Below are 13,273 nucleotides of genomic sequence, written 5' to 3'. Positions count from 1 at the left end.
AAGACCTATATCTCTGCCTCAGAACATCATAGAGACATGGGGGTTGGTTTATATCATTCATACAGACAAGCAGTATCATCATTGGATGCTGCCAAGCCCCCCTAGCAACCAAACAGAGTACCCTAGCAACCGTATACCAAGACCTATATCTCTGCTTCGGAACATCGTAGAGACATGGGGGTTGGTTTATATCATTCATACAGACAAGCAGTATCATCATTGGATGCTGCCAAGCCCCCCTAGCAACCAAACAGAGTACCCTAGCAACCGTATACCAAGACCTATATCTCTGCTTCAGAACATCATAGAGGCATGGGGGTTGGTTTATATCATTCATACAGACAAACAGTATCATCATTGGATGCTGCCAAACCCCTCCATAGCAACCAAACAGAGTACCCTAGCAACCGTTTACCAAGACCTATATCTCTGCCTCAGAACATCCTAGAGACATGGGGGTTGGTTTATATCATTCATACAGACAAGCAGTATCATCATTGGATGCTGCCAAGCCCCTCCATAGCAACCAAACAGAGTACCCTAGCAACCGTTTACAAGGACCTATATCTCTGCATCAGAACATCGTAGAGGCATGGGGGTTGGGTCTTTTGACTCAGACTGGCAAATAGTCTTTAAATGTCACCCCATAAATTGTATAGCCACTCCATAGCAACCATATAGAGTACCCTAGCAACCGTACAAACACATGAATAGGACATATCTCAACTCCACAACATCGTACAGACTTGGGGGTGGCCTCTTTTGTTTCGGGTGAGAATCCAGTACACACAACATAGCATCCGAGAGGATTTTTTTGCCACGGCAAGCACCACTCACATTTTCTTCAGGAAATGTACATTCTAGTTATAATTAAAATTCTGTTTTATTGGCCACAATATTATTGATGATGTAGAGAGGGGCGCTTTTGATTACTTTTTAAAAAGGGCAGGGGCTCGACTTGAGCCCTCCCCTCTGCACTTGCCTGGGACACGTTCAAAGTATAAACCGGTACGCAACGTTTTGCTACGGTTTCCGGTTGAACGTCATGTTTCCTGGAAACGGTGTGCGACGGTGTGCAACAGGTTTGAGATGCGTTTTATCTCGTTTGGTGGGTGTGTCAAAAATGTCAGCCCAATCAGCAGCAACATGTATATAAAACACGCGGTATTAAAGAGACAGCTCACACAATGGGTCCAAGTAAAGTTGTTTACAAATGTGTCTGCTGCAGCTCAGTATGAATCCGCAACAATTGAAGATATTAGAAGACATGATTGTCATAAAAAAAAATATACAGTATATATATCAACTCAACATGATTATTTATTTATTTATATTTTTAGCTTCATTGCAAGGCAAATTTTATATGGTAATTAAGTGCTTTACATAAAAATGAGAAAGAAAATACAAGCTATTAAAAAAGTAAGAACTAGAAATAAAATAAAATAAAATTAGAATTGATTACCAGGAGATAAAAAAAGTGAATTAAATGGGATTGGGATGTTGGCTTTTATTCTGGACGGCAAGGGCAGTGATTGCATGTATTTTGCAGTATTAAACACGCATTTATATCGATTTCATCAGGCTCCGAAAATTCCTCAAAAAGAACACAACGAATGGCCTTCTCAGCTGCCATAGTTGCAACTCTTGCGTCATCAGAACAGGGTGTTCAACGCAGCACCGTTTCCGTTTAAAAAACGTTTTGCATAGTGATGGGAAGTTCGGTTCTTTTCCGCGAACCGGTTCTTTCGGACAGTTCGTTTCAATGAACCGGATCAAAAAAACGGTTCACCAGTTCTTTTGCGCTCAAACGTAATGACATCATTACGCAATGACATAATTACGTCAAGTCTATTGCGGGCTGGATAAACACTTTACACATTAAAATATATAACATATCATAACATCAGTCAGATAAAATATCATCATAATCTGATAAGTTTATTACAATTAAGTTTTACATCTAAAGCATCCAAACACATGCAGTGATGCAAACAATCTTTACAGTTATAAAATCAATAAATCAGTCTTCATGAGTGCAGAAACCATGATCCACTTAGTGTTTTTTTGTAATTAAATAAATACGGTTCGCCAGATTTTCCCCTCATTCATGTCCTCTGAGTCGTTTCACAGACACGCGCTCATATCAGCTGTACGTTCAGTTCAGAGAGACGCGCCGTGCAGTCAGTCAGTCGCTCAATGCATGCTCAGTATCATCAGCTCATTGGTTCTCGATCGGACATGTCTGAAATAAACAGTTCTCGGTTCAGTGTACTGCTGATCCAAAAACCGCTGCAACCGATTCTTGACTCGAGAACGAGAACGAAATTGAGATTCGAGAACCGCCAGAGCGATTCAAAAGGAGTCGCTTGCTTCGCCTTCCCTGTAGTTTGATTAGGCTACGTCATTTTTTATCTTTATATCACCTTGGTTTACAAATTAAACAAAGTTAGGCAGATTGTTTTTCTGAATTCAAACCTACCCTTATAAGAGACGGTCAAGCTGCATATGGTAACAATCAGGGTATCTTGCGTCCATTCCCAATCCGTTTTCAATTAAAAAACAGAAAACGAAAAAAACAAATTGTTTTTCTTTTTTTCATTATTTTCAGAAAAATGAAAAACAAGATTTCTGCTTGATGTTTCGTTTTTCATTCAGAGGTAGAAAAATGTATAAACAGTTTGAATATTCGATTTCTACACGTGGGCGGGAATTATACGCCCCTTTCTGCTGATTGGTCAGCCGAAGATCAAACTATTCCGTCATCGGTTCTTCCTCAGTTCCGCACAGCAGAATAAGAGTCCTGCGCTGCCACAGCTGTGCGGATTCTTAATGCTTTTATTGCAACTACATTTCATATATTTTTCTCATCAAACAACCAGACTAACGAATGGCTCGACACAACCCGTACCGGGGCAGAGCCTAGGCAGGTTTTTTTTGTGTAGATATAAATTCACCTCTTTGCATCAGCTGGCAGGATATATGACGGCTGTCATAGCCTACCTTGGTTAAATAAATAATTAAAAATAAATATTTTAAACACTAATACAAAAAGGAAAGAATAATGCGTTGCAACGAGACAACCGGAGAAAAACAGATATTAAAAGACATACTCTTTTATTTTATGATTTATGCCTGTTTTATTAAAATTGATTATAATTGATACCTCAAAAGGGTGCTTGTGTAGGCTACTGCTGCACACAAGATTTTCATTAAAGCCTGTAATATCTTGCCATTTCAGTTTGTTTCTCAAACCCAGTATACCTTCAGAGCGCTTGGAATATATAGTCTATGGCACGAGTTGCATATATGGATTATGTTACGAGATATTTGCATCCGCTTTTTAAAAAAAGGGGCAAATGCGAGCAGGACATTTTTTTGTGTCTGTGTGTGTGTGTTCCGAAAAAGAGAAAGTAATAAGCATAACATCATTTTGTAGGTACCCTATTTCACACAGTTCCAATAAATTGCGATGGGTTAAATAAACGTAATAAACTGCAGATAAACGCACCAGTCAGGCGGGGACATGTTCAGGAAATACGCAGCAGTTAGACTTTGAGTTTATTTCATATTGAGTAAATAAATGTCCAATGACCCCCATATAATTAGGCAGTGACAAAGTTAATGTGGGTGAGGATAATTAACACAATGTATAGCCTATAATGCATGCATTTTGTAATAATACAGCATATTTTATAATTGACCGTAGCCTATTTGCCAGAAAAGTTGCACCGAGTGTGGCCTAATTCACACGCCGGGTCATGTTGAAAGAGAAACACGCGAACGTTGCATTGTAGTAAAATCTGCATTTTATTATTAGCCTACATTCAGAAGTAGCCTAGTTTAAAATACCGGTAAATAAAATACAACATTAACATAGGCCTAATAAACACTATTAACACGGCTATGCGTATTTTACTTCCCCTCGCTGTATGACAAATCCTTAAATTAATGTTATTAAGAAAACAACAAGAATGAAAAATATAAGTAGCCATATAATAAAAAAAATATACATAGAAGCCTATATAAAAATAGTCTAGCCTATATATTGTGCCATTTATTACAAACAATATTTAGTTTAAATACCAAGCCTAAATGAAATTATTTGAATAGAAACTGTATCGACATTGGACTGTATCGGACATCTTTCATTCGGTCCAAAGTTTCCATATTTGCAATGAAATATTTGTTTATTATACTAGGCCTATTTATGTAAAGAAGGCTTCGTCCAGTCTCATACGCACATAGGCTAAATCGGTATCTTTACATGCAGAGATAGGTATGAGTTTGGAATAAAAGCAAGTACTGACTGGCACAATTTAATTTGTCTGTTGTACAATATTAAGGCTAAGCAAAATAACTTTTTATATGTTTGGTTTTATTTTGATAATGAACAAGCTGCGATGTCAAGTCAGCAATGCCAGAACTGTTATGTGAGCGTGCGAGTCTCCGGCGCCATCACTTCATTTTTTCCTCATTGGAAGCAGTAAAATATTTATTTTATTTGTGTACATTTAAAATTACTACAAAATGTCATGCCTTTGTAAAATAAAGAAAACAGGATGCGCTGCTTTAGCGCATCTCGGTCTCATATGAACATCTCTCTGACGCACACCAGAAACATGAACTAAAATACAGCGAATAGACGCGCCTACTTTAAAAAGTCAACATTTCTATTATTTGACGTTCAATACATTATATAAGTCACTTTGGAATAAATCAGAGCATGTTTCGTGATAAAAAAACTTAACTTTACAGTCAGGAAAATACGGTAGAATAGCCTAGCAAATTATTTCGCAGACCCCCTGACACTTTGCTGGTCTAAAGCCGCTGGTCTACACAGAAGAAAACCCTGCCTAGGCTCTGCTCCGGTACGGGTTGTGTCGAGCCATTCGTTAGTCTGGTTGTTTGATGAGAAAAATATATGAAATGTAGTTGCAATAAAAGCATTAAAGGTCCCCTTCTTCGTGATCCCATTGTTCAAACTTTAGTTAGTGTGTAATGTTGCTGTTAGAGCATAAATAATACCTGTACAATTATAAAGCTCAAAGTTCAATGCCAAGCGAGATATTTTATTTAACAGAAATTCCCTTTCAAAGCCTACAGCGAACGGCCGGCTTGGACTACATCCTGGTACTTCCTTCTTTAATTACGTCAGTAGAACAGTAGAACAGACTAACCTCCGCCCACAAGACTACGCGCAAAAAGGGGGCGTGGTCTTGTTGCTGTCCCACGTGGAGAAGAGGACGTGTCGCGTGGAGAAAAGAAAGTGTTGCGTTTGACTGTGTTTGTCGCCATGTCGTCGAGACGCTGTTATTTTCATCCCGGAGTCAAATCACCTTTGTTTGGCTTTCCCAGGGACGCTGTAGAGATCATTAAGCGCGCATATATCTCCCGTTAAGAGGCGTGACCTTTCCACGTGCGCTAAGCTGCTGTCGAATCACAACACAGGACCGTGCCACGTTCGCTAAGCTGCTGTCAAATCACAACACGGGAAGCGCTGGCACAATCAGAACTCGTTACGTATTTCTGAAGGAGGGACTTCATAGAATAAAGGAAGTCATCAGCCGTTTTTAGGACAGTGAAAACAGCGGTATACAGATAAGTAAATTGTGTTAAAAATACTGTTTTTTTTTTACACACGAAACATGAACACATGTTATATTGCACACTGTAAACACAATCAAAGCTTCAAAAAGACACGAAGAACGGGACCTTTAAGAATCCACACAGCTGTGGCAGCGCAGGACTCTTATTCTGCTGTGCGGAACTGAGGAAGAACCGATGACGGAATAGTTTGATCTTCGGCTGACCAATCAGTAGAAAGGGGCGTATAATTCCCGCCCACATGTAGAAATCGAATATTCAAACTGTTTATACATTTTTCTACCTCTGAATGAAAAACGAAAAATCAAGCCGAAATCTCGTTTTTCTGAAAGAAAATAATGAAAAAAAGAAAAACGATTTGTTTTTTCGTTTTCTGTTTTTTAATTGAAAACGGATTTGGAATGGACACAAGATACCCTGCTTGGTGGTCAGGGGATCTCTGGATAATCCGTAATTCGTTTGGAGTTATAAAACGAAAATACCGTTTTTCTGTTTTTTGTTTCAAAACGAAAAACCAAATAACCGTTTTTGGTGTCAGAATCAAAAAACGAAAAACCAATTAAAAACGGTCCGTTTTTCGTTTTGAACTTCAGTCAGTTCGTTTTTCGTTTATAAACCAAAAACGGAAGTCACGTGGTCTATTCCTTTTTTGGAAGCGAAAGTTACCGGTAACACTTTCAAAATAGAAGTAACTATGGTTAACGAGGTGATTGTAGACTAACTATAACGTTTTTTAGTGCCACTAAAGTAGCACTGTGGGTGTGAGAAAAAAAAAAAACACTTAAGTTAACTGAAATAAAAATTAAAACTAATAAAATAATAACTCTGGCTGTTAGGGAGAATTAAACATTTGTAAGAACATTGGTGACCTGTAACTTCAGATTAAGACAAGTGAACTAATTTTATATGTAGCTTAGGATAGCAGGAAGCCTATTTATTTATAAGTTTCTATTATTTAATTCACATTTTAGTTTTGTAACATATGTCTTGCTATGTGGAAGCTCAACCAGCAGAGGTCACTCTACCCCCTTCTGCGCACCGACTCTTTCTGTGGGACAACAGGCAACAAGGGTTTGACCTTTTGACTTGTGTTTATATCAAAGAGAAGGCAAGCACTGCTACCAACAGAAGCTAATCACTGAGTTTGAAGGGTGTGCAGAACTTCACGTGCCTTCCAGCTCCTCCTTCTATGGCACTATAGCTGTTAAAAACTCTCAGCTTCCACCATCTACTGTTACCCCTTCTGTGTCAAAACAAAACTCTTCCAAAACAAATCTATAAAGTTGTATACCTTTTATTTTCATTCGCATTTTTCTCCAGTGTAATATACTTATTATGTTAGTAAAGTAGATGAAATATTTTTTATGCAGCTTGTATAGTTCTCATTAGTTATGTAGACCTACTTGTGTGTGAAACCTAGCCTTACTCAGTCAAAAATTAACTCTAGCCCTGGGACTTTCAGATCTTTTAGTGCTTTTTTGGGTTTAATTCTGTTTGATGAACCACCAGGGAAAGGCAGTGCTCTGTACTCTTGGTACTTGTGTAAAGTAAAATAAAAGTGAAGTTAAATTATTCAGTTTTGGTACTCTGGTACTACCCTAGTACTCGTGTCAGGGCCTCCCAGAGTTTCCCCAATACCTAGAGGATGTGAGCCTGTGCACTGTGTGCTGGGTTTAAGGACTGATGATAGTAGCAAGACTGGCCCCAGTCACCTACCATCACTCTCTCTTCAAATAAATGCTGGACTGGCAGGACACCACTCCTTCCTCCGGCACCATAAAAGGGCCTTTGTTGTCACTTTCAGATATTTACATCATGGTTTATGGTAAGCCACATCTTTGAATTGTGGCACTAATTTTGTGGAATTGGATGATGTCAACTTATGTCTTTAAATACAAATGTACATCATAATGTACAAAGGTACAGTGAAGCAGGGCTCTGCATTGCAACTCTTTCACTTGCATATATGCCCTTAAATGATTTACAAGCATATTGGGTCAGTGAAGACTAAAACCTAGGCAAGGCAAGGCAAGGCAAGTTTATTTATATAGCACATTTCATACACAGTGGCAATTCAAAGTGCTTTACATAGAAGAAATTAAAAAATAGTAAAAAGAAATAAGAATAATTAAAACAGTTAAGAAAAAAATAAAATAAAATACAGTACAGTACAGTCGGACGAACATTGGCACAGTGCTCATTCATTAAATGCATAGCTAAACAGATGTGTTTTGAGTCTGGATTTGAAAGTGACTATTATTGTAAAACGAGTAAAAACCATGTGAAAATCACCCATTAAATGAAGCCTCTTCTAAAGATGTGTTTTTCATTTATAGGCCTATGCAATGTGAACATGGTTGTACAGTGGTGGTCCAGACACAAAAAAATCTCTGTAAAGCTGCTTTGAAACAATCTACATTGTTAAAAGCGCTATATAAATGAAGATGACTTGACTATAACATTTACAGTAGGTTTTAGTCTTCACTGACCCAATATGCTTGTAAATCATTTAAGGGCATATATGCAAGTGAAAGAGTTGCAATGCAGAGCCCTGCTTCACTGTACCTTTGTACATTGTGATGTACATTTGTATTTAAAGACATAAGTTGACATCATCCAATTCCACAAAAGTAGTGCCACAATTCAAAGATGTGGCTTACCATAAACCATGATGTAAATATCTGAAAGTGACAACAAAGGCCCTTTTATGGTGCCGGAGGAAGGAGTGGTGTCCTGCCAGTCCAGCATTTATTTGAAGAGAGAGTGATGGTAGGTGACTGGGGCCAGTCTTGCTACTATCATCAGTCCTTAAACCCAGCACACAGTGCACAGGCTCACATCCTCTAGGTATTGGGGAAACTCTGGGAGGCCCTGACACGAGTACTAGGGTAGTACCAGAGTACCAAAACTGAATAATTTAACTTCACTTTTATTTTACTTTACACAAGTACCAAGAGTACAGAGCACTGCCTTTCCCTGGTGGTTCATCAAACAGAATTAAACCCAAAAAAGCACTAAAAGATCTGAAAGTCCCAGGGCTAGATATAATTTTTGACTGAGTAAGGCTAGGTTTCACACACAAGTAGGTCTACATAACTAATGAGAACTACAAGCTGCATAAAAAATATTTCATCTACTTTACTAACATAATAAGTATATTACACTGGAGAAAAATGCGAATGAAAATAAAAGGTATACAACTTTATAGATTTGTTTTGGAAGAGTTTTGTTTTGACACAGAAGGGGTAACAGTAGATGGTGGAAGCTGAGAGTTTTTAACAGCTATAGTGCCATAGAAGGAGGAGCTGGAAGGCACGTGAAGTTCTGCACACCCTTCAAACTCAGTGATTAGCTTCTGTTGGTAGCAGTGCTTGCCTTCTCTTTGATATAAACACAAGTCAAAAGGTCAAACCCTTGTTGCCTGTTGTCCCACAGAAAGAGTCGGTGCGCAGAAGGGGGTAGAGTGACCTCTGCTGGTTGAGCTTCCACATAGCAAGACATATGTTACAAAACTAAAATGTGAATTAAATAATAGAAACTTATAAATAAATAGGCTTCCTGCTATCCTAAGCTACATATAAAATTAGTTCACTTGTCTTAATCTGAAGTTACAGGTCACCAATGTTCTTACAAATTTTTAATTCTCCCTAACAGCCAGAGTTATTATTTTATTAGTTTTAATTTTTATTTCAGTTAACTTAAGTGTTTTTTTTTTTTCTCACACCCACAGTGCTACTTTAGTGGCACTAAAAAACGTTATAGTTAGTCTACAATCACCTCGTTAACCATAGTTACTTCTATTTTGAAAGTGTTACCGGTAACTTTCGCTTCCAAAAAAGGAATAGACCACGTGACTTCCGTTTTTGGTTTATAAACGAAAAACGAACTGACTGAAGTTCAAAACGAAAAACGGACCGTTTTTAATTGGTTTTTCGTTTTTTGATTCTGACACCAAAAACGGTTATTTGGTTTTTCGTTTTGAAACAAAAAACAGAAAAACGGTATTTTCGTTTTATAACTCCAAACGAATTACGGATTATCCAGAGATCCCCTGACCCTTGGTAACTTAACCTGTTTAAAATTGCCTTTGCACTTTGTTTTTGCTATTATTATTATAACTTTTTTTTAATTTACAAACAACAGGCAATACCTGTTAAATATAGTGTGTAAAACAATTACAGTGTGTAAGTGCACTTTTCCAGCAATTGTTCTTTTTTAAAATGTGTGTTTTATTTGAACATTTTTATTCATTTTTATTAAAACATTGTTTATTTAATACTAACCCAATTTGTGAATGTGTCATCATTAACTATAATTACACATTAACATTCATCTTTTAAATAAATAAATACTTCAATCACAAATAGTCAATCACATGCTCATACAGTGATAAGACAGTAATTAACTTGAAAATGATGAAAACATATTTCCACTATGTTTTAAAACACGTCTCGATGTTCAACAAAACTTGCTTTTCGTTCTCTTGAAAAATTACACGCATGCTCAGTCAGTATCAGCTCATCGATTCTCAAATCGGACATGTCCGAAATAAACAGTTCTCGGTTCAGTGTACTGGTCCGAAAACCGCTGCAACCAATTCTTAACTAACTGCGACAGACCGGTCCCCGTACGTTCTCGATTCAGTGTACTGGTGATCCGAGAACCGCTGCAACCGATTCTTGACTCGAGAACGAGAACTGTAACAGGCCGTGTCGGCTACGCTCGTTCGTGTACGCTGCACGCATGCTCAGTATCATCAGCTTCTGCTCGCTGACGTGCTCGTCATCATCAGTTCTCTCAGTAGGTTAAGTGAAGTGTATTGTTGGAGTAACTGAATAACTCCAGGATGTTGGTTTATTTCGAGTCAGATGGACAGTCAGAGACGTCAAAAAGTGATAAACTTTATACATTTGTGGATTAGTGCTTACTAGAGATGCGAACTGTTTAGAACGATTCAGTCCGATTTGGTGAACTGGTTCGACCGGTTCACTAAAAAGAACCGGCTCAAAAGAACGATTCGTTCACGAACCGGCGGACATCACTAGTTTTGCAATGTTTTGTTGAGGCTGAACGCAGCCCTGGTTTGCATATGTCCTGTCACAAAATGCGGCGAAAACACCTAACGTTACACGACGTTAATAATTAGATAAGATTAAGGTGTGTACATGTCTGTAATGCTCTCTGATAATGCGACTAAAATAGGCATACTCCACGTCTTAATTTGCGTTTACTTCGAGTAGGAATTTGACGTAAGGCAATTAGAAATCACTGTTTACATGGTAGCTTCTTAATCAGAGTATAGTCTTAATCAGGTTAAATATCGGAGTATTGTTGTCCATGTAAACACACTGTCACTGTATGATGATAATTGAAATGAGCTAGATGACATCACCATTTTCTCCAGAGCGGCTGTACAGCCGAATCAAATTCTGTTGCATTATTTTCCTGTTTAACACTATGAAGCTGCTTTGAAACAATCTACATTGTAAAAAGCGCTATATAAATAAAGTTGACTTGACATAACCTGCTTTCTGGAATACCCCTCTGAAAGGTGGGGGTTTTTTGTGTTCATTTTAACATCGTAATCTTACGTGTACTGTTGCGTTGTGAGTAGGCTATTTGCAGCGCGTTTCTGTATTTGGGTGCGTTGTCATACTGACCCTATTAATGACAGCCCGTGGTTGAATATCACATCTATATCTGTCAGAAGGCAGAAGAGCTCAGTTCCTTCAGATCTCATTTCCGTCCATTTCTGCTCGACATGCCGAACCCACTCTGGACAAGGCAGGTCCATTTAAAAATACGCTCAAAAAAGATACCTATGATATGCTATTAACCGACAAATGACGGCACGAAATTGTTTGAACACTTTGAGTTTGACGGCAATAAAGGAACTTCCTGTTAAAACTTTTATTCATCTTCAAAATACAGGCCCTGTCAAGCTGCTTGTTTTCAAACTTCTTTTTAATAAACAAAAACTTGAATCTAACTGTAGCTGTAATACAAACAATAGTTATTAAAGGGGGGAAATAAATAAGTTTACGTGTTGATTTGATCTACTTTAGCATTCTAATTTAGATTGCAGATTATTTTAATATATTCATAATAGCCTAATTTATTAATTTAAATATTTGTATGTCGTCTGCTGCCTCCTTGAAAGTTTGTTGATAAATTGTTGAATTTGTTTTGCTTTATTAATCAACACAGATTAATTAAATGATGTCTCTTTAAAAGCAGAAATGCAATAAGAATCACTGGGAAGGGAGGTGCATTTAATTTCCCAGTAGGTGGCAACATTGTTCCACGTTGGTCAAGCTCTCTTGGACTTCATTAGCTATTGTATCTCCAGTGCGGATAAAGTACTGTTTAGACTTTAGAGAGTCAGTTCTGTCACTAAACGCCTATATTTACTGCCCAATGTTTTTATATTAGTTATAATGCAGATACTCCATTGAAAAATAGATTTTGTCCAGGACATTAATATAAATAGTGTTTAATAAGTGTCGAAAGAATTTGAATCTCCTTCATAAAGATGTATTGGATTTGCAAGGCTAATTTGACTGTTGTTTGTTTTGTTGAGAGAAATTGTCCTCCAAAGAAAGAGCATTGTATTTTTGATTAAATTAATCAGTGTCTGTAAAAGGAGAACTGCTATACAATATTTGTGAGAATGTAACAATTTCCATAATTTACATGGAAATTTTTGCCCACTAGACAAAAACACACTACAGCTTCATTCACCTGAGGTCACTTCTTATTTCTTGTATGAAAATTATGAAATTACCATTTAGTTAATTATTGCATATATACATAAATGTTGCAATTGAAATCTCCTTGACCTGCAAGACATTTTGTTGAAACATTTTATGAAAACAATTTAACAAAAGCAACAGTAAACTATCATAGAAAGTTTATTAATACACATTTGAGTGATTCTGACATCGTAAAGTTGCTGAGGAATGAAAAAAAAAAAAAAATCTAATTGGCTCTAAACATTCGTGTTCAAAATTATTCAACCCCCAAAAGTCACATTTTGTGCAGAATCTTTTATTATTTATAACCTCCAAAAAACACTGCCTGTAAGTGCTTAGAAGCTTCTGTCACCTCTCCATTGCAATCTTGGCCCACTCCTTGCTTGAAAAATAATTCCACCAAGATTTAAATCTGAAGACTGTACACAGCACTCAAGAACATTCCATGACTTATCCCTGAACCAAGTTTAGATTTGGATGTATACTTTGGGATGGCTGTCCTTCAGGAAAGTTTGTTGATCATCAAGCTTCAGTCTCTGCACCAAAGGCATGAACATCTTTGCCAAAATGGCTTGATATTTCAAAGAATTCATGATGTCCTTCATACAGTCAAGATTTTCACTTCCTGCAACAGCAAAGCAGCCCCATAACAAGACTGGACGCCTTCATGTTTGACCATGGAGATGGTGTTCTTCTGCTCATAAGCTTTGCCTTTTTTGCACCAGCCATAACGCTGATCCATGGGTCCAAAATGTTCCAGTGTCATATCGCTCCATAAAACATTCTTCCAGAGCTCCACAGGTCTACCTAAATGAATTTTAGCATATTCAATGTTTTTTCTTGGTCAAGAGTGGCATTCGGCAAGATTTCCCAACATGAAGGCCATGCTTGTCTAGTGTTCTTCTTATACTCTCCAT

General features: G+C 37.5%; 1 protein-coding gene across 1 annotated transcript in view; it reads right to left on the bottom strand.

Annotated features, from left to right (window-relative positions):
* smyd4 (SET and MYND domain containing 4) overlaps positions 1-11,513 on the bottom strand; it is a 114,095-nt gene extending 102,582 nt beyond the window's left edge. Inside the window, exon 1 of the mRNA XM_079804634.1 lies at positions 11,265-11,513. Within this exon, the coding sequence (XP_079660760.1) occupies positions 11,265-11,398 (134 nt within the window). The 5' untranslated portion in view covers positions 11,399-11,513. The remainder of the gene's footprint in view (positions 1-11,264) is intronic.
* Positions 11,514-13,273: the final 1,760 nt, after the last annotated feature.

This window comes from Gobio gobio (genome assembly GCF_949357685.1).
Source record: "Gobio gobio genome assembly, chromosome: 22".
Taxonomy (NCBI): Eukaryota; Metazoa; Chordata; class Actinopteri; order Cypriniformes; family Gobionidae; genus Gobio; species Gobio gobio.
This window is presented reverse-complemented; position numbering and strand designations above follow the sequence as displayed.